Source organism: Pongo abelii, chromosome 13 (genome assembly GCF_028885655.2).
Source record: "Pongo abelii isolate AG06213 chromosome 13, NHGRI_mPonAbe1-v2.0_pri, whole genome shotgun sequence".
In the NCBI taxonomy this organism is placed as follows: Eukaryota; Metazoa; Chordata; class Mammalia; order Primates; family Hominidae; genus Pongo; species Pongo abelii.
This window is the reverse complement of record NC_071998.2, coordinates 78,379,163-78,401,353: the sequence shown is the minus strand read 5'-3', so window position 1 is coordinate 78,401,353 and position 22,191 is coordinate 78,379,163. Positions and strand designations below refer to the sequence as shown.

At 52.6% G+C, this 22,191-nt stretch overlaps 1 protein-coding gene across 7 annotated transcripts in view; it reads left to right on the top strand.

Annotated features, from left to right (window-relative positions):
* The window catches only part of LOC100454453 (putative UPF0607 protein ENSP00000382826), a 29,419-nt gene extending 21,412 nt beyond the window's left edge, over positions 1 to 8,007 (top strand). For all 7 annotated transcript variants that reach the window (XM_054521060.2, XM_054521062.2, XM_054521059.2 and 4 more), the window contains one exon: positions 5,508 to 8,007. In XM_054521060.2, coding sequence (XP_054377035.2) covers positions 5,508 to 6,714 — 1,207 coding nt within the window. In that variant the 3' untranslated portion in view covers positions 6,715 to 8,007. The remainder of the gene's footprint in view (positions 1 to 5,507) is intronic.
* The last annotated feature ends 14,184 nt before the right edge of the window (positions 8,008 to 22,191 follow it).

The following is a 22,191-nucleotide window of genomic DNA, read 5'->3' as shown; positions in this document are numbered from 1 at the left end:
GTATTGATTAGCCTTAATAATGTTTGATTTAGCCTTCCATCAAAATTTTAAAATAAAAATTTTATTCTGCTTCATCTCATTCAGTTGCTTACAGTAATGATACTAAATTTGTATAACTTGAGAAACATGAAATCTTTAGTCATATTCTGCCATCTGAGAACAGTCTCATTCCATAAGATCATCTATTATTTTATATATTGCAATAAGTTTTATTAGTGTCTGATTTTTCAGTTTTCTGAAGTTTGTAAATATTCTATAAGTCACCTTTGAATTGCTTTTGCAATGTGTACAACAAAATTTTATTTTAAGCAAATCATTGAAATAGTAAGAATTTCATGAAATCAAGGTGGTCCACCTTTGCTCATAACAACCCTTCATCTGCTGCCTTCTCCTTGTTTCTCTACTCTTCCTTCCTTGTCCTAGAGCACTAGGGTCAAAACATGTCCATGCAGCCACCTTATATTGGGTCCCACCAGAAAGTAGTCCCCTGAAACTCAAGCCAAATGCCACAGGCAACACAAACAGGTTCACTGGGTGGTGTTGGCAAAGTCTGGGTCCAGGCCCTGTCCAGGGTGTACTTACTGAAGCAATCTGGCTCCATATGTCTTGCAAATGATTTCAAAGCAGCTACAAATCCCTAAACCCAGAAGCCCCAACATCTGGAATAAACAGCTTATTTGAAAGCGAAAATTGTTCCCTGACCTAAGGGAAGAGCAGCAGCCTCCTCAGCAGTGAGCCAGTCTCTCCAGGTCTTTCCATGGAAGGCCCAGGCTCTTCCTGGCCCTGGAGGCAAGGAAAGTTCTAGTGATCTTGCAAAGGTCCCTTCATCCCTGCTGTTTGGTGGACTTTGCTTTACCAAACTGGGTACAAAGGTTTGAGGAAATTAGCACATGATCGAATTACAAGAACTGGAGCTTCAGGTTTGCAAAAACCGGCATGAGCACAGCATGGAAAGATGTAGCTTCTCCTGATGCAGGAAAGGTGAGGCCTAAAGCTCTGAACCCACACGTGAGGACAAGAGATACTGTGGAAAGTGGGGAGACTAAGAATAGAGATATGAATATAAAAGTTACACCATTGATCTAAATATATTAATAGAAGCCCCATTTTTATATCAAAAAGGCAACAGATAACTCCCTCACATTGGTACTTCAACAGGTATATTCAACAGGTATATACGTCAGCTGCTACTAACATATTATATATGCCTGCAAATTCAAACTTTTTGACTCTAAGTAAAAATAGAAAATTTACATTGTGACTCTGAGTACCCCCCATATTTATAAGTGAAAACAAAAGTTTTATGAAATAGTGCTTGATGCACTCTCACATATTCAATTTCATTCCCTTCCATTTCATTCCATCCCACTTTTGAAAAAGAAGGTCATGGAAGGCCTAGCAAGATGGCACATGAGAGGAGGTTAATGCCTGTGCCCTCCAGAAAAAAGGACAAAAACAGTGACTAAACAAGTTCATTTGGACTGGAGTGTTTGAGAGAGAACCCTGGACAGCAGAGAAGAGACAGAAAACCTGAGGGTCAAGGAAACCGTTAGGGGTGGCCAAATAAAGAGGAAAGCAAAATACCCTGCTTCTGCCACACAGTCTTCCTAGTCAGGATCAGCTGGGAACAAGAAGACCATTTCCTCAGTGGGAAAAAGGTAAGCAAACAAACTCCAGCAGTCCCATTAACATTGTGGACACCTGCATTCTTTGTTGCTGGGAACTCCTGTAAATGCCCACAGATTCTCAGCTCAGTTTAGGGAGCTGCTTGGTGTCCACAGGGCTATACTGCCCCAGAAGAGGAGCCCACATACAGCACCATCTAGAAAGCCAAGCCATAGCTGAGTATATTCTGCTCCACGAACTAGTGGTCACTCCCTCCTTCCACCCCAGAGGCTACCCTGTCATTACAACAGGATTCTCCAGGAAAGCAGCTATTGCTCTCTATGTCCTAGAAACAAACTCTCAAAGAGGTTTGCCTTCCACATCCCAGTGACTGCAGCACTCTTAACTGTGGACTGATTTCTTGTGCCATCGGTGTGCTCACCAACTGGGCCTGTTGCTTCCAGAAGATCCCCATCTCAAGCCAGTAATCCACAGCCAGGCGAGTGTTTCCAGGGGAGTCCCATCTCAAACTGGTGAACCAACCCCTGTGACTCAGTAACACACTCACTAGCTAGGCATGCAGCTTCCTGAGACCGCCGCCTTCCCCCACAACCCCCGATCCTGAGTAGAAAAACAAACTGCACATGCTCCTGCAGCCTAGGTCACCGAGGCATGCACAGGTATCACCAAAATGGATACTAGCAAGAGAAAAAAAAAAGGCAAAAGAAAAGCACAGATACTACACTACTGTATCCTCCTGGAACTAAAGCAGGTGCAGCTCATCCAACTGACACCCTAAGATACATCTCCAGATGAAAATCTTTCTCTACATAAGCCACTCTACACAATTAGAACAGGTGACCATGTCAACAGTCTCATAAATATAAACATAGGAGATAAGAAACATGAAAATGCAATGAAACTTGACACCACTAAAGGTGCACAATAATTCTTCACAAAGTTACCCTAAATAAATGGAAATTTTCAAATTGCCTTAAAAGGAATTTGAAGTATAGATCTTAAGAAAATTCAATGTGATACAAGAGAATACAGATAGAAATCTTAATCAAATAATAATAAAAAACAAGCCATAACCTGAATGAGAAATTCAACAAAGACATAGATATCTTTAAAGAAAACAAGCAAACCAACAGAAACCTTAGGAATGAAGTACTGAATGAATGAAATAAAAAGTACAACGGAGAGCTTCAATGGCACATTAGATCAAACAAAAGAAAGAATTTCTGAACTTGCAGACAGGACTTTTGAAATAACCCAGCCTGAGGGAAAGAAGGAGAAAGAAAAGAATAAAAGGAAGCAAGGAAAGCCTATGAGACTTCTGCCATGACATTAAGATAATGAATTTTTGCAATATAGAAGAGAAACAGAGAGAAGAGACAGATAGACACAGAAAACTTATTTAACAAAATAATAGCTGAAAATCTCCCAACTCTTGGGAGAGATATGGACATCCAGTTCCATGAAGCTTAAAGGGTCCCATACATATTCAACCCAAAAAGGCCTTTTATAAGGCACATTATAATCAATTTGTCAAAAGTCAAACACAAAGAAAAACATTCTAAAATTAGCAAGAGAGAAGCATCAAATCACAAATAAGTAAGTCTCCTTTAGACTATCAGGAGTTTTCATAGCAGAAACCTTGAAGGCTAGGAGAGATTAGGATGATATATTCTAGGTGATAATGAGAAATCAGTTAGCAAAGAGTACTGTACTTAGCACAGATACCTATCACAAATTAAAGAAATAAAGTCTTTCCCAGACAAGCAAATGCTTATGGAATTTGTCACCATAAGACCAGCCTGACAAGAAATGCTTAAGGGAATGCTTCAATCACAAGTGAAAGAACAATAACTACTAATGCAAAAACACAGGACACTATCAACTTGTTAAAAGTAAATTCACATTCAAATTGAGAATTCTACGTTACTGAAATGAGGCTTTAGAATCTTTCAAATCACCCTTGAGAAAGTTGAACATCAAAATAGTCAAAAATATTTATACCTACATGAGTTCTTAATAAATACCCACTACAGAACAATATAAATTAAGGCAAAAAAGTGCAAATTTTGTGCATTGACAGGGGATATGGGGGGAGTACAGCATGTTTGTGTGTGATCAAAACTTTTTATCAGCTTTAAATACTCTATCATAACTATAAGTTTTTAAATGTAAGCTACAGAGTAACCCAAGAGACAAAAATTACACCAGATATGTCAATGAAATAAAGGAATCAAAGCTTATCAGTACAGAAACTCACCAAACCATAAAGGAAACAATAAAAGAAGAAACAAAAGATCTACAAAACAACCAGAAAACAATTAACAAAATGACAGAAGTAACTTTCTTGCCTTTTAATAATATATTTGCATATAGATGGTTTCAGTTCTCCAAAAAAAAGATGTAGAGTGGCCGAATGGTTTTTCATACCTGTTTCCCTAGTCCAGACACCCAAGAGTATGTCCTTCTCTTGGGCATAAGAAAATCTAGAGTTATATTTAGGGTACCATAAATTGTGAAGAGTGGACCAAGCTGGCATGCTCACAATGACCAAATTACATTGGTCATATTTTAATCCAATACATTGATCCACTATTAACTTGTAAATAATGTACTTGCTTTCTAGACACATTCTAGGAAGACAAGAGAAACTGACTTTTATCTATATGGTATAATCCACTGGCGAGTTTCTTTTAGGATAGACCAAAGCTGATCTAGAACATAATCGTTACATACTTGGATGAGACGAGAGAGAACCCACCAGACGAGAAAGAACATCTGGGCTGAAAGCCTCCATCAGAAGAACAATGTGGAATGGTGCTGTGCTGGCAACTGGTAGTCCCTGCCCTACATCTTTGCAGAGGACTGGAGCCCAGAGTGGGCCATGGTCAACTTATATGTTGAAGTGAAGACCTCCTTCTAGGTGTGCATGTGCTTATTACAGATATGCCGCCACGCTAAGTATCCCCGGACTACAGGAAAAAATAAGAATACATGCTGTATCCATGATCAGGAGGTACACAGGCCAGAGCACCAGCTGCGGAATCGCACAACCTGGGTTCAAAGCCTGGCTGGACCATGACCACCTGGATGACCTAAGGAAGGGTCTCAGGCAAATTTGTAAAAAGAAGTGGAGACCCTGCCTGCCAGGAAGGGATGTGGTAAGGGGCAGCATCCAGTCAGGTCAGGGCACCGCGTCCTCTCCATGGAAGCCTGCGCAGCGAGCCTGGTGGCCCTTGAGGCCACGGCAGCCATGGAGAAGGCGGGCCTGGCTCCAGGCGGCATAGAGGCACTGGAGAGGCCCCGGGGGAGCCTGGCGGGATCTGGCTGGTCCTGCGCTCTGCTTCCAGGTTCTGGCCCTGTAACCCGGGGGACAGGGCCGGCCAAGACAGGGCCACTGGGTGTCAGCCAGCACCTGGGCCAGATGCCAGGTGGGAAGGGCTCTGGCGGATCAGCCCCGCACCCTCCACAGCACCACAGGAGGGGGGGGGGGACATCCAGGGCCACACACCTGCCCCCAGGAGTGGGACGTCCCTGAGGCTAGAGAGTCCAGCTGGACCGGTGGAGGGGCCTTGCCTTTTGCCCTTTGACTCCTCTTGTAGGCACCCTCGCTGGGCTCCTGCTCACTCCTCCACACCCTGGTTCTGTCACCAGCCCCATAGTGATGTCATAAACTCCCAGGTGCCCAGTGCGCACCCGGCCACAGAGAAGTGGGTGACTTAGGAGTATCCTCTCCGCTTCTGACCCTTAGTTTCGTCTGTGCACAACTCGCTCAAAATGGGCAACTCACTAAGCATATTTTGTTCCTGGTTCCGCCGCAGGTCCTGGCCACGCGATTGGCAACGTGCTCTTCTAAGCGTATTTTGTTCCTGGTTCCACCACAGGTCCCCGCCATGCCATCGGCAACCTGCTCGTCTTGTCCGTGAGGCCTTCCCAGCTGGCCGGGCTCACCCCGTGGCTCCTGCACCTGTGCCTCCTGCACCTGTGCCTGCCCCGGGAATCTTGGGCTGTTTCCGATTCCTCTTCAACCCTCGGCGACATCTTGGGCCTTCTTTTCCAGCCAGGTGGGATGTCGCCCCTAGGAGGCTGTGTTTTCTCCCTGGGAACACGGGCACCCCACTGAGGGTCCTGCCTCCTTTGGGCTGGAGCCCCCCCTCAAGGAAGAAACCCGTGCTGTCTGCTTGCAACACCATGATGTTTGGACACCTCAGCCCCGTGAGGATCCCTCGTATGAGAGGCAAGTTTAACCTCCGGCTTCCTTCATTAGATGAGCGGGTGATCCCAGCCAGGCTCCCAAAGACGGAGGTGAGGGCAGAACAAGAGCCTGAAGAACAAATGGAGGTGGATCAGGTAGAGACCCAGGGGCAGGAGGACAAGAAAAGGGGCCCCTGTAGCAATGGGGAAGCAGCCTCCGCCTCTAGGCCCCTGGAGACTCAGGGAAACCTCACTTCCTCCTGGTACAATCCCAGGCCCTTGGAGGGAAATGTCCACCTCAAGAGCTTGACAGAAAAGAACCAGACTGACAAGGCCCAGGTGCATGCAGTGAGTTTCTACTCCAAGGGACAAGGAGTCGCCAGTTCACACAGCCCTGCTGGAGGCATCCTTCCCTTTGGGAAGCCTGAGCCAGTTCCAACAGTGCTCCCTGCCCCAGTTCTGGGCTGCTCCCTGTGGCCAGAGAAGGCGGCCTTGAAGGTGCTGGGTAAAGACCACCTGCCCAGCTCTCCAGGCTTGCTGATGGTGGGGGAGGACATGCAGCCCAAGTATCCCGCAGCTCTTGCATCAAGGAGCTCTTCTCCACCCAGAGCTGCCGGCCACGGGTCCGGCGAAAGAAAGCTGTCAGGACCACTGCTGCCGCTGCTACCGACCCCTCCCCTGCAACTGAGGTGGGATAGAGACGAGTTTCCCTCATCCGCTAAGCTTCCCTGCCTATCTCCTGAGGCACTGTTGGAGCTGGGTCAGGCTTCTCAAGGGGAAGGACGCCTCCAGCAGGGCAACATGGATAAGAACATGGGGATGTCCAGGAGATGCAAACAGCTGCTTGGGAGGAGAAAGAAGACATGGCAGGGCAGGCGTGGTGGCTCACGCCTGTAATCCAGCACTTTGGGAGGCCCAGGCGGGCGGATCAGGAGGTCAAGAGATCGAGACCTGAGGAGCATCTCTGCCTGGTCCCTGCACCATCTGGGAAGTGAGGAGCGCCTCTGCCCAGCCACCCCACTGTCTGGGAAGGGAGGAGCGCCTCTGCCTGGCCACCGCCCCATCCGGGAGGTGAGGAGCACCTCTGCCCAGCACTCCCACCCCACCGCCTGAGAAGTGAGGAGCGCCTCTGCCTCGCTAGGCCTCGCCTGGGAAGTGAGGAACGTCTCTACCCGGCCGCCTCACAGTCTGGGAAGTGAAGAGCACCTCTGCCCAGCCACTGCACCGTCTGGGAAGTAAGGAGGCCCCAGCCCAGCAGCCGCAGCATCTGTGAGGTCAGGAGCGCCTCTGTCGGGCAGGCCCACCGTCTGGGAAGCGAGGAGCGCCTCTGCCCGGAACCCAACTGTCTGGTAAGTGAGAAGGGCCTCTGCCTGGCCACCCCACCATCTGGGAAACGAGGAATGCCTCTGCCCTGCCCGCGTATCATCTGGGAAGTGAGGAACACCTCTGCCTGGCAATCCCGCCATCTGGGAATTGAGGAGCGCCTCTGCCCAGTCCCACCGTCGTCTGGGAAGTGAGGAGCACCTCTGCCTTGCTCGCGCACCATCTGGGAAGTGAGGAGCGCCTCTGCCCTGCCCCCGCAAGGTCTGTGAAGTGAGGAGCGCCTCTGCCCAATCCCACCCTCTGCGAAGTGAGGAGCGCCTCTGCCCTGCCCCTGCACCGTCTGCGCAGCAAGGAGCGCCTTTGCCCAATCCGACCATCTGGGAAGTGAGGAGCGCCTCTGCCCTGCTCCCGCACAGTCTGGTAAGTGAGGAGCGTCTCTGCCCTGCCCCCCTACCGTCTGGGAAGTGAGGAGCGCCGCTGCCCCGCAATCCCACCATCTGGGAAGTGAGGAGCGCCTCTGTCCGGCAATCCCACCATATGGGAAGTGAGGAGCGCCTCTGCGCTGCCCCCGCACCGTCTGCGAAGTGAGGAGCGCCTCTGCCCTGCCACCGCCCCACTGGGAAGTGAGGAGCACCTCTGCCCAGCAGCCACTTTGTCTGGGAAGTGAGGAGCGCCTCTGCCCAGCAGCAGCCATGTCTGGGAGGTCAGAAGCGCCTGTGCCCGGCTGCCCCACCATCTGAGAAGTGAGGGGCGCCTCTGCCCGGCGGCTGTGCAACCCTCCAAGTGTGACGTGACAGCCTTGTGTGTGATCTTTCTGCCCTCCCCAAGTTTGCATTTTCGACATTAAAGTTTACATTTATTTATTTATTTATTCATTCATTCATTCATTCATTTATTTTTAGACGGAGTCTCGCTCTGTCGCCCAGGCTGGAGTGCAATGGCGTGATCTGGGCTCACTGCAACCTCCGCCCTCGGGGTTCAAGCGATTCTCCTGCCTCAGCCTCCTGAGTAGCTGGGATTGCAGGCCCGCGCCACCATGACAGGATAATTTTTTTTTGTTGTTCCTTCAGTAGATACGGGGTTTCACCATGTTGGTCAGGCTGGTCTCAATCTCCTGATCTCGTGATCCACCCGCCTCGGCCTCCCAAAGTGCTGGGATTACAGGCTTGAGCCACCATACCCGGCTAAAGTTTACTTTTTAATTTAAAAAAAAAAAAAAAAAAACGAGAGATGGAGACCATCCTGGCCAACATGGTGAAACACCGTCTCTACTGAAAATACAAAACTTAGCTGGGCGTGGTGGCTCCCACCTGTAGTCCCAGGTACTCAGGAGGCTGAGGCAGGAGAATGGCTTGAACCTGGGAGGTGGACGTTGCAATGAGCCAAGATCGTGCCAGTGCACTCCAGCTTGGCCACAGAGCGAGACTCCGTCTCAAAAAAAAAAAAAAAAAGTAAGACATGGCAAACTGCAGTGCCACTCAGCCTGCCCCTGCTGTCTCCACACCTGCTGAGACTCCCTGCCCCCGGCCACCTACACTTCATAGATCCCAGCTCCTCCTCCTCCCTCTGACTTGGCCCACGTGGCTGCTGGGCCCCTCACCCTGCCTGTCCCTCCACCTTCTCCCACACCAAGAATTGAGTGAAATTTGATATCCATAATTCCAAACTCTTCCCTGGCTCTTCCCACTGACCTTGCCCCCATTTTGGGGGTTCCACCTAATGAGAAAGGAGGCTGCCCTCACTCGTTTGCAGCTTTAGCACCTCTGACCTCTCACCCCTGCCGCACACCTCCTAGCCCCACATCTTTCTCCTTCCAGCCTCCCTTCAGAAGGGAGCCTCCTACACCCGTATGTGTGCGTTGTCTCCTCCTCTTTCCTCCCTGACTCCTCTCCCAGCCCCTTCCCCCCGGATCGCTGCTATCACCCATCAGCAGATGAATTCCACAGCAGCCATTTCCACCATCACAGCAAGGGCATCTGACCACCTGACCTTGCAGCCTCCTTTAGGCCCTCAGCTCTTTGCTATGGACATGACTCCTGCTACTAATGCTGTGATTTTCAGATCTTCACCAAGCTCCAGAGTGAGCACTCTTAATTTCCCAAATTCAGTGCACAGTAGAGGCACCCTGGAAAGACGTCGGCCTACATCTGCCCGGCTACATTCATATTGTCCAGCCCCGCCCCTCAGCCCACACTTGGGGCCCCCTGATGGGCAGCAATGAAAAGCCTCTGTGCCCAGTGCCCTGTTTTTCCGAGCCTTCCCATCAGGGCTTCTCAAGGCACCTCCAGTTTAGGGAGCAGCGCCTCTGCAACATCCTCCTCCAGAACAGATGGTGTGATGGGGGACGGCACCACAACTGCTGCGACTGAACACAATTAGGGTCCCCATTCAGAAAGAGCACCTGAGACCCACTGGTACACACAGGTGGTACGATGGGCAACAAATAAGCAGCAAGTCTCCCTCTACATGTGGTCCCCATGAATGGACATTGCTCCTGGAGGAAAGGGCTCAGCCCCTCAAAGTTAAATTTAAGCTGCTCTCTCCTTATGGAAGCCAGAGGCCCAAAACCTCAAAGTATGTGTGTGTGTGTTGGAGGGTGTGAGGGTGATGAGCCCAATCAGAACCACAATGTATTTGAGACATTTCCCTCTGGACAGAAGCAGCAGCCAGCATGTGTCATCATCAGCTGTGCCCTCCCTGGCTTGACTGTTCATCTGGCTGACCCAAGCCCCCAGGCAGGTTTCTATTCTTTGAACTGGCAGGATGCCCGCTATTTACAGGTGCCCCCTTCCCCTTGTCCATTTACTTTGATGGGCCCTTCTCTCTCCTGATTGTGTGTCTTAAAAGCTTATTCTTGTTGCTCTGCCTCTGCTCATGTGTGTATGTATTTTATTATATCTTATATATTTTAATTTTTATTAAATATTATATATAAATTATATGTAACCTTAAAACTAGATGTAAAGAATGTATGCATATAGATATCTTGTAGCAATAAAACCTAAAGAAACTTGCAGATCAACAAATGTAGGGGCCTCATAAAATTCAAATGACCATTTTAATGTAATGGAACAAAGGCAGAACAGTCACTCCCCTCCGCCGTGAGAAAGTGGCGCTCCCTGCCCACGTGCAGACTCTCCTGAGATCCGCCTGTTGGCTGTGTGTTTTGCAGTAACTGGATGCTTCCACCCCTTGTCCCTATGTAAGTTATACAGAGGCGTCCTTTGTATATCCTGTAATGAAATCTTTTGGCCTTCACTTGGTGAGAACACGATATTTCATATTAACTCCCTGTGCATTCTTTTTTTTTTTTTTAATTTCCCTATAAAAAAGAAAACGTCACACCCTGGCATAAAAAAAATGTTAAATAGATTAAAAATGCAGGCCTTGAGAGGGTATGGAAGCTCTCTGTTAAGTCGATCATCCAAATGAACCAAAACATGTTGATCTTGATCGGTTACATCTCCAGCAATATGACACTGTAGGCATCTGGTCTCCTCCATTATCATTTTATTTACAAAATCAGGCTTCAGGCCAAAGCTGAGTGAGTGCTGCTGGGTGACTCAGCCCCTACAACCAGAAGCATGAACTTCAGCCCTGACCACAGCAGATGAAAGGCTGGTGCTCCCCTCACCTTGAGTGCTCATTTGATGGAGAAAGGCTGGGCCTGGGCCCTACCCATCACAGTGCTGGTCCTAGTACCTGCCCACGCATGGCCTGAGCTTCTGTGATCAGGTAATATAAAGGTACTAGAGCTCAAGGATTGCATCTAACTCCTGGACCCTGGATCCCTGCCAGATGTCTATATGCTGGCCCAGAAGGCTGTGTGCCCTTGGGATGTAGAAAGTTCACATGATTTGGCTGGGCACAGTGGCTCACGCCTGTAATCCTAGCACTTTGGGAGGGCGAAGTGGGCAGATCACTAGAGGTCAGGAGTTCCCTAGTCCAGACACCCAAGAGTATGTCCTTCTCTTGGGCATAAGAAAATCTAGAGTTATATTTAGGGTTCCATAAATTGTGGTGAAGAGTGGACCAAGCTGGCATGCTCACAATGACCAAATTACATTGGTCATATTTTAATCCAATACATTGATCCACTATTAACTTGTAAATAATGTACTTGCTTTCTAGACACATTCTAGGAAGACAAGAGAAACTGACTTTTATCTATATGGTATAATCCACTGGCGAGTTTCTTTTAGGATAGACCAAAGCTGATCTAGAACATAATCGTTACATACTTGGACGAGACGAGAGAGAACCCACCAGACGAGAAAGAATATCTGGGCTGAAAGCCTCCATCAGAAGAACAATGTGGAATGGTGCTGTGCTGGCAACTGGTAGTCCCTGCCCTACATCTTTGCAGAGGACTGGAGCCCAGAGTGGGCCATGGTCAACTTATATGTTGAAGTGAAGACCCCCTTCTAGGTGTGCATGTGCTTATTACAGATATGCCGCCATGCTAAGTACCCCCGGACTACAGGAAAAAATAAGAATACATGCTGTATCCATGATCAGGAGGTACACAGGCCAGAGCACCAGCTGCGGAATCGCACAACCTGGGTTCAAAGCCTGGCTGGACCATGACCACCTGGATGACCTAAGGAAGGGTCTCAGGCAAATTTGTAAAAAGAAGTGGAGACCCTGCCTGCCAGGAAGGGATGTGGTAAGGGGCAGCATCCAGTCAGGTCAGGGCACCGTGTCCTCTCCATGGAAGCCTGCGCAGCGAGCCTGGTGGCCCTTGAGGCCACGGCAGCCATGGAGAAGGCGGGCCTGGCTCCAGGCGGCATAGAGGCACTGGAGAGGCCCCGGGGGAGCCTGGCGGGATCTGGCTGGTCCTGCGCTCTGCTTCCAGGTTCTGGCCCTGTAACCCGGGGGACAGGGCCGGCCAAGACAGGGCCACTAGGTGTCAGCCAGCACCTGGGCCAGATGCCAGGTGGGAAGGGCTCTGGCGGATCAGCCCCGCACCCTCCACAGCACCACAGGAGGTGGGGGGGGACATCCAGGGCCACACACCTGCCCCCAGGAGTGGGACGTCCCTGAGGCTAGAGAGTCCAGCTGGACCGGTGGAGGGGCCTTGCCTTTTGCCCTTTGACTCCTCTTGTAGGCACCCTCGCTGGGCTCCTGCTCACTTCTCCACACCCTGGTTCTGTCACCAGGCCCATAGTGATGTCATAAACTCCCAGGTGCCCAGTGCGCACCCGGCCACAGAGAAGTGGGTGACTTAGGAGTATCCTCTCCGCTTCTGACCCTTAGTTTCGTCTGTGCACAACTCGCTCAAAATGGGCAACTCACTAAACATATTTTGTTCCTGGTTCCGCCGCAGGTCCTGGCCACGCGATTGGCAACGTGCTCTTCTAAGCGTATTTTGTTCCTGGTTCCACCACAGGTCCCCGCCATGCCATCGGCAACCTGCTCGTCTTGTCCGTGAGGCCCTCCCAGCTGGCCGGGCTCACCCCGTGGCTCCTGCACCTGTGCCTCCTGCACCTGTGCCTGCCCCGGGAATCTTGGGCTGTTTCCGATTCCTCTTCAACCCTCGGCGACATCTTGGGCCTTCTTTTCCAGCCAGGTGGGATGTCGCCCCTAGGAGGCTGTGTTTTCTCCCTGGGAACACGGGCACCCCACTGAGGGTCCTGCCTCCTTTGGGCTGGAGCCCCCCCTCAAGGAAGAAACCCGTGCTGTCTGCTTGCAACACCATGATGTTTGGACACCTCAGCCCCGTGAGGATCCCTCGTATGAGAGGCAAGTTTAACCTCCGGCTTCCTTCATTAGATGAGCGGGTGATCCCAGCCAGGCTCCCAAAGACGGAGGTGAGGGCAGAACAAGAGCCTGAAGAACAAATGGAGGTGGATCAGGTAGAGACCCAGGGGCAGGAGGACAAGAAAAGGGGCCCCTGTAGCAATGGGGAAGCAGCCTCCGCCTCTAGGCCCCTGGAGACTCAGGGAAACCTCACTTCCTCCTGGTACAATCCCAGGCCCTTGGAGGGAAATGTCCACCTCAAGAGCTTGACAGAAAAGAACCAGACTGACAAGGCCCAGGTGCATGCAGTGAGTTTCTACTCCAAGGGACAAGGAGTCGCCAGTTCACACAGCCCTGCTGGAGGCATCCTTCCCTTTGGGAAGCCTGAGCCAGTTCCAACAGTGCTCCCTGCCCCAGTTCTGGGCTGCTCCCTGTGGCCAGAGAAGGCGGCCTTGAAGGTGCTGGGTAAAGACCACCTGCCCAGCTCTCCAGGCTTGCTGATGGTGGGGGAGGACATGCAGCCCAAGTATCCCGCAGCTCTTGCATCAAGGAGCTCTTCTCCACCCAGAGCTGCCGGCCACGGGTCCGGCGAAAGAAAGCTGTCAGGACCACTGCTGCCGCTGCCACCGACCCCTCCCCTGCAACTGAGGTGGGATAGAGACGAGTTTCCCTCATCCGCTAAGCTTCCCTGCCTATCTCCTGAGGCACTGTTGGAGCTGGGTCAGGCTTCTCAAGGGGAAGGACGCCTCCAGCAGGGCAACATGGATAAGAACATGGGGATGTCCAGGAGATGCAAACAGCTGCTTGGGAGGAGAAAGAAGACATGGCAGGGCAGGCGTGGTGGCTCACGCCTGTAATCCAGCACTTTGGGAGGCCCAGGCGGGCGGATCAGGAGGTCAAGAGATCGAGACCTGAGGAGCATCTCTGCCTGGTCCCTGCACCATCTGGGAAGTGAGGAGCGCCTCTGCCCAGCCACCCCACTGTCTGGGAAGGGAGGAGCGCCTCTGCCTGGCCACCGCCCCATCCGGGAGGTGAGGAGCACCTCTGCCCAGCACTCCCACCCCACCGCCTGAGAAGTGAGGAGCGCCTCTGCCTCGCTAGGCCTCGCCTGGGAAGTGAGGAACGTCTCTACCCGGCCGCCTCACAGTCTGGGAAGTGAAGAGCACCTCTGCCCAGCCACTGCACCGTCTGGGAAGTAAGGAGGCCCCAGCCCAGCAGCCGCAGCATCTGTGAGGTCAGGAGCGCCTCTGTCGGGCAGGCCCACCGTCTGGGAAGCGAGGAGCGCCTCTGCCCGGAACCCAACTGTCTGGTAAGTGAGAAGGGCCTCTGCCTGGCCACCCCACCATCTGGGAAACGAGGAATGCCTCTGCCCTGCCCGCGTATCATCTGGGAAGTGAGGAACACCTCTGCCTGGCAATCCCGCCACCTGGGAATTGAGGAGCGCCTCTGCCCAGTCCCACCGTCGTCTGGGAAGTGAGGAGCACCTCTGCCTTGCTCGCGCACCATCTGGGAAGTGAGGAGCGCCTCTGCCCTGCCCCCGCAAGGTCTGTGAAGTGAGGAGCGCCTCTGCCCAATCCCACCCTCTGCGAAGTGAGGAGCGCCTCTGCCCTGCCCCTGCACCGTCTGCGCAGCAAGGAGCGCCTTTGCCCAATCCGACCATCTGGGAAGTGAGGAGCGCCTCTGCCCTGCTCCCGCACAGTCTGGTAAGTGAGGAGCGTCTCTGCCCTGCCCCCCTACCGTCTGGGAAGTGAGGAGCGCCGCTGCCCCACAATCCCACCATCTGGGAAGTGAGGAGCGCCTCTGTCCGGCAATCCCACCATATGGGAAGTGAGGAGCGCCTCTGCGCTGCCCCCGCACCGTCTGCGAAGTGAGGAGCGCCTCTGCCCTGCCACCGCCCCACTGGGAAGTGAGGAGCACCTCTGCCCAGCAGCCACTTTGTCTGGGAAGTGAGGAGCGCCTCTGCCCAGCAGCAGCCATGTCTGGGAGGTCAGAAGCGCCTGTGCCCGGCTGCCCCACCATCTGAGAAGTGAGGGGCGCCTCTGCCCGGCGGCTGTGCAACCCTCCAAGTGTGACGTGACAGCCTTGTGTGTGATCTTTCTGCCCTCCCCAAGTTTGCATTTTCGACATTAAAGTTTACATTTATTTATTTATTTATTCATTCATTCATTCATTCATTTATTTTTAGACGGAGTCTCGCTCTGTCGCCCAGGCTGGAGTGCAATGGCGTGATCTGGGCTCACTGCAACCTCCGCCCTCGGGGTTCAAGCGATTCTCCTGCCTCAGCCTCCTGAGTAGCTGGGATTGCAGGCCCGCGCCACCATGACAGGATAATTTTTTTTTGTTGTTCCTTTAGTAGATACGGGGTTTCACCATGTTGGTCAGGCTGGTCTCAATCTCCTGATCTCGTGATCCACCCGCCTCGGCCTCCCAAAGTGCTGGGATTACAGGCTTGAGCCACCATACCCGGCTAAAGTTTACTTTTTAATTTAAAAAAAAAAAAAAAAAAACGAGAGATGGAGACCATCCTGGCCAACATGGTGAAACACCGTCTCTACTGAAAATACAAAACTTAGCTGGGCGTGGTGGCTCCCACCTGTAGTCCCAGGTACTCAGGAGGCTGAGGCAGGAGAATGGCTTGAACCTGGGAGGTGGACGTTGCAATGAGCCAAGATCGTGCCAGTGCACTCCAGCTTGGCCACAGAGCGAGACTCCGTCTCAAAAAAAAAAAAAAAAAGTAAGACATGGCAAACTGCAGTGCCACTCAGCCTGCCCCTGCTGTCTCCACACCTGCTGAGACTCCCTGCCCCCGGCCACCTACACTTCATAGATCCCAGCTCCTCCTCCTCCCTCTGACTTGGCCCACGTGGCTGCTGGGCCCCTCACCCTGCCTGTCCCTCCACCTTCTCCCACACCAAGAATTGAGTGAAATTTGATATCCATAATTCCAAACTCTTCCCTGGCTCTTCCCACTGACCTTGCCCCCATTTTGGGGGTTCCACCTAATGAGAAAGGAGGCTGCCCTCACTCGTTTGCAGCTTTAGCACCTCTGACCTCTCACCCCTGCCGCACACCTCCTAGCCCCACATCTTTCTCCTTCCAGCCTCCCTTCAGAAGGGAGCCTCCTACACCCGTATGTGTGCGTTGTCTCCTCCTCTTTCCTCCCTGACTCCTCTCCCAGCCCCTTCCCCCCGGATCGCTGCTATCACCCATCAGCAGATGAATTCCACAGCAGCCATTTCCACCATCACAGCAAGGGCATCTGACCACCTGACCTTGCAGCCTCCTTTAGGCCCTCAGCTCTTTGCTATGGACATGACTCCTGCTACTAATGCTGTGATTTTCAGATCTTCACCAAGCTCCAGAGTGAGCACTCTTAATTTCCCAAATTCAGTGCACAGCAGAGGCACCCTGGAAAGACGTCGGCCTACATCTGCCCGGCTACATTCATATTGTCCAGCCCCGCCCCTCAGCCCACACTTGGGGCCCCCTGATGGGCAGCAATGAAAAGCCTCTGTGCCCAGTGCCCTGTTTTTCCGAGCCTTCCCATCAGGGCTTCTCAAGGCACCTCCAGTTTAGGGAGCAGCGCCTCTGCAACATCCTCCTCCAGAACAGATGGTGTGATGGGGGACGGCACCACAACTGCTGCGACTGAACACAATTAGGGTCCCCATTCAGAAAGAGCACCTGAGACCCACTGGTACACACAGGTGGTACGATGGGCAACAAATAAGCAGCAAGTCTCCCTCTACATGTGGTCCCCATGAATGGACATTGCTCCTGGAGGAAAGGGCTCAGCCCCTCAAAGTTAAATTTAAGCTGCTCTCTCCTTATGGAAGCCAGAGGCCCAAAACCTCAAAGTATGTGTGTGTGTGTTGGAGGGTGTGAGGGTGATGAGCCCAATCAGAACCACAATGTATTTGAGACATTTCCCTCTGGACAGAAGCAGCAGCCAGCATGTGTCATCATCAGCTGTGCCCTCCCTGGCTTGACTGTTCATCTGGCTGACCCAAGCCCCCAGGCAGGTTTCTATTCTTTGAACTGGCAGGATGCCCGCTATTTACAGGTGCCCCCTTCCCCTTGTCCATTTACTTTGATGGGCCCTTCTCTCTCCTGATTGTGTGTCTTAAAAGCTTATTCTTGTTGCTCTGCCTCTGCTCATGTGTGTATGTATTTTATTATATCTTATATATTTTAATTTTTATTAAATATTATATATAAATTATATGTAACCTTAAAACTAGATGTAAAGAATGTATGCATATAGATATCTTGTAGCAATAAAACCTAAAGAAACTTGCAGATCAACAAATGTAGGGGCCTCATAAAATTCAAATGACCATTTTAATGTAATGGAACAAAGGCAGAACAGTCACTCCCCTCCGCCGTGAGAAAGTGGCGCTCCCTGCCCACGCGCAGACTCTCCTGAGATCCGCCTGTTGGCTGTGTGTTTTGCAGTAACTGGATGCTTCCACCCCTTGTCCCTATGTAAGTTATACAGAGGCGTCCTTTGTATATCCTGTAATGAAATCTTTTGGCCTTCACTTGGTGAGAACACGATATTTCATATTAACTCCCTGTGCATTCTTTTTTTTTTTTTTAATTTCCCTATAAAAAAGAAAACGTCACACCCTGGCATAAAAAAAATGTTAAATAGATTAAAAATGCAGGCCTTGAGAGGGTATGGAAGCTCTCTGTTAAGTCGATCATCCAAATGAACCAAAACATGTTGATCTTGATCGGTTACATCTCCAGCAATATGACACTGTAGGCATCTGGTCTCCTCCATTATCATTTTATTTACAAAATCAGGCTTCAGGCCAAAGCTGAGTGAGTGCTGCTGGGTGACTCAGCCCCTACAACCAGAAGCATGAACTTCAGCCCTGACCACAGCAGATGAAAGGCTGGTGCTCCCCTCACCTTGAGTGCTCATTTGATGGAGAAAGGCTGGGCCTGGGCCCTACCCATCACAGTGCTGGTCCTAGTACCTGCCCACGCATGGCCTGAGCTTCTGTGATCAGGTAATATAAAGGTACTAGAGCTCAAGGATTGCATCTAACTCCTGGACCCTGGATCCCTGCCAGATGTCTATATGCTGGCCCAGAAGGCTGTGTGCCCTTGGGATGTAGAAAGTTCACATGATTTGGCTGGGCACAGTGGCTCACGCCTGTAATCCTAGCACTTTGGGAGGGCGAAGTGGGCAGATCACTAGAGGTCAGGAGTTCCCTAGTCCAGACACCCAAGAGTATGTCCTTCTCTTGGGCATAAGAAAATCTAGAGTTATATTTAGGGTTCCATAAATTGTGGTGAAGAGTGGACCAAGCTGGCATGCTCACAATGACCAAATTACATTGGTCATATTTTAATCCAATACATTGATCCACTATTAACTTGTAAATAATGTACTTGCTTTCTAGACACATTCTAGGAAGACAAGAGAAACTGACTTTTATCTATATGGTATAATCCACTGGCGAGTTTCTTTTAGGATAGACCAAAGCTGATCTAGAACATAATCGTTACATACTTGGACGAGACGAGAGAGAACCCACCAGACGAGAAAGAATATCTGGGCTGAAAGCCTCCATCAGAAGAACAATGTGGAATGGTGCTGTGCTGGCAACTGGTAGTCCCTGCCCTACATCTTTGCAGAGGACTGGAGCCCAGAGTGGGCCATGGTCAACTTATATGTTGAAGTGAAGACCTCCTTCTAGGTGTGCATGTGCTTATTACAGATATGCCGCCATGCTAAGTACCCCCGGACTACAGGAAAAAATAAGAATACATGCTGTATCCATGATCAGGAGGTACACAGGCCAGAGCACCAGCTGCGGAATCGCACAACCTGGGTTCAAAGCCTGGCTGGACCATGACCACCTGGATGACCTAAGGAAGGGTCTCAGGCAAATTTGTAAAAAGAAGTGGAGACCCTGCCTGCCAGGAAGGGATGTGGTAAGGGGCAGCATCCAGTCAGGTCAGGGCACCGCGTCCTCTCCATGGAAGCCTGCGCAGCGAGCCTGGTGGCCCTTGAGGCCACGGCAGCCATGGAGAAGGCGGGCCTGGCTCCAGGCGGCATAGAGGCACTGGAGAGGCCCCGGGGGAGCCTGGCGGGATCTGGCTGGTCCTGCGCTCTGCTTCCAGGTTCTGGCCCTGTAACCCGGGGGACAGGGCCGGCCAAGACAGGGCCACTAGGTGTCAGCCAGCACCTGGGCCAGATGCCAGGTGGGAAGGGCTCTGGCGGATCAGCCCCGCACCCTCCACAGCACCACAGGAGGTGGGGGGGGACATCCAGGGCCACACACCTGCCCCCAGGAGTGGGACGTCCCTGAGGCTAGAGAGTCCAGCTGGACCGGTGGAGGGGCCTTGCCTTTTGCCCTTTGACTCCTCTTGTAGGCACCCTCGCTGGGCTCCTGCTCACTTCTCCACACCCTGGTTCTGTCACCAGGCCCATAGTGATGTCATAAACTCCCAGGTGCCCAGTGCGCACCCGGCCACAGAGAAGTGGGTGACTTAGGAGTATCCTCTCCGCTTCTGACCCTTAGTTTCGTCTGTGCACAACTCGCTCAAAATGGGCAACTCACTAAACATATTTTGTTCCTGGTTCCGCCGCAGGTCCTGGCCACGCGATTGGCAACGTGCTCTTCTAAGCGTATTTTGTTCCTGGTTCCACCACAGGTCCCCGCCATGCCATCGGCAACCTGCTCGTCTTGTCCGTGAGGCCTTCCCAGCTGGCCGGGCTCACCCCGTGGCTCCTGCACCTGTGCCTCCTGCACCTGTGCCTGCCCCGGGAATCTTGGGCTGTTTCCGATTCCTCTTCAACCCTCGGCGACATCTTGGGCCTTCTTTTCCAGCCAGGTGGGATGTCGCCCCTAGGAGGCTGTGTTTTCTCCCTGGGAACACGGGCACCCCACTGAGGGTCCTGCCTCCTTTGGGCTGGAGCCCCCCCTCAAGGAAGAAACCCATGCTGTCTGCTTGCAACACCATGATGTTTGGACACCTCAGCCCCGTGAGGATCCCTCGTATGAGAGGCAAGTTTAACCTCCGGCTTCCTTCATTAGATGAGCGGGTGATCCCAGCCAGGCTCCCAAAGACGGAGGTGAGGGCAGAACAAGAGCCTGAAGAACAAATGGAGGTGGATCAGGTAGAGACCCAGGGGCAGGAGGACAAGAAAAGGGGCCCCTGTAGCAATGGGGAAGCAGCCTCCGCCTCTAGGCCCCTGGAGACTCAGGGAAACCTCACTTCCTCCTGGTACAATCCCAGGCCCTTGGAGGGAAATGTCCACCTCAAGAGCTTGACAGAAAAGAACCAGACTGACAAGGCCCAGGTGCATGCAGTGAGTTTCTACTCCAAGGGACAAGGAGTCGCCAGTTCACACAGCCCTGCTGGAGGCATCCTTCCCTTTGGGAAGCCTGAGCCAGTTCCAACAGTGCTCCCTGCCCCAGTTCTGGGCTGCTCCCTGTGGCCAGAGAAGGCGGCCTTGAAGGTGCTGGGTAAAGACCACCTGCCCAGCTCTCCAGGCTTGCTGATGGTGGGGGAGGACATGCAGCCCAAGTATCCCGCAGCTCTTGCATCAAGGAGCTCTTCTCCACCCAGAGCTGCCGGCCACGGGTCCGGCGAAAGAAAGCTGTCAGGACCACTGCTGCCGCTGCCACCGACCCCTCCCCTGCAACTGAGGTGGGATAGAGACGAGTTTCCCTCATCCGCTAAGCTTCCCTGCCTATCTCCTGAGGCACTGTTGGAGCTGGGTCAGGCTTCTCAAGGGGAAGGACGCCTCCAGCAGGGCAACATGGATAAGAACATGGGGATGTCCAGGAGATGCAAACAGCTGCTTGGGAGGAGAAAGAAGACATGGCAGGGCAGGCGTGGTGGCTCACGCCTGTAATCCAGCACTTTGGGAGGCCCAGGCGGGCGGATCAGGAGGTCAAGAGATCGAGACCTGAGGAGCATCTCTGCCTGGTCCCTGCACCATCTGGGAAGTGAGGAGCGCCTCTGCCCAGCCACCCCACTGTCTGGGAAGGGAGGAGCGCCTCTGCCTGGCCACCGCCCCATCCGGGAGGTGAGGAGCACCTCTGCCCAGCACTCCCACCCCACCGCCTGAGAAGTGAGGAGCGCCTCTGCCTCGCTAGGCCTCGCCTGGGAAGTGAGGAACGTCTCTACCCGGCCGCCTCACAGTCTGGGAAGTGAAGAGCACCTCTGCCCAGCCACTGCACCGTCTGGGAAGTAAGGAGGCCCCAGCCCAGCAGCCGCAGCATCTGTGAGGTCAGGAGCGCCTCTGTCGGGCAGGCCCACCGTCTGGGAAGCGAGGAGCGCCTCTGCCCGGAACCCAACTGTCTGGTAAGTGAGAAGGGCCTCTGCCTGGCCACCCCACCATCTGGGAAACGAGGAATGCCTCTGCCCTGCCCGCGTATCATCTGGGAAGTGAGGAACACCTCTGCCTGGCAATCCCACCATCTGGGAATTGAGGAGCGCCTCTGCCCAGTCCCACCGTCGTCTGGGAAGTGAGGAGCACCTCTGCCTTGCTCGCGCACCATCTGGGAAGTGAGGAGCGCCTCTGCCCTGCCCCCGCAAGGTCTGTGAAGTGAGGAGCGCCTCTGCCCAATCCCACCCTCTGCGAAGTGAGGAGCGCCTCTGCCCTGCCCCTGCACCGTCTGCGCAGCAAGGAGCGCCTTTGCCCAATCCGACCATCTGGGAAGTGAGGAGCGCCTCTGCCCTGCTCCCGCACAGTCTGGTAAGTGAGGAGCGTCTCTGCCCTGCCCCCCTACCGTCTGGGAAGTGAGGAGCGCCGCTGCCCCGCAATCCCACCATCTGGGAAGTGAGGAGCGCCTCTGTCCGGCAATCCCACCATATGGGAAGTGAGGAGCGCCTCTGCGCTGCCCCCGCACCGTCTGCGAAGTGAGGAGCGCCTCTGCCCTGCCACCGCCCCACTGGGAAGTGAGGAGCACCTCTGCCCAGCAGCCACTTTGTCTGGGAAGTGAGGAGCGCCTCTGCCCAGCAGCAGCCATGTCTGGGAGGTCAGAAGCGCCTGTGCCCGGCTGCCCCACCATCTGAGAAGTGAGGGGCGCCTCTGCCCGGTGGCTGTGCAACCCTCCAAGTGTGACGTGACAGCCTTGTGTGTGATCTTTCTGCCCTCCCCAAGTTTGCATTTTCGACATTAAAGTTTACATTTATTTATTTATTTATTCATTCATTCATTCATTCATTTATTTTTAGACGGAGTCTCGCTCTGTCGCCCAGGCTGGAGTGCAATGGCGTGATCTGGGCTCACTGCAACCTCCGCCCTCGGGGTTCAAGCGATTCTCCTGCCTCAGCCTCCTG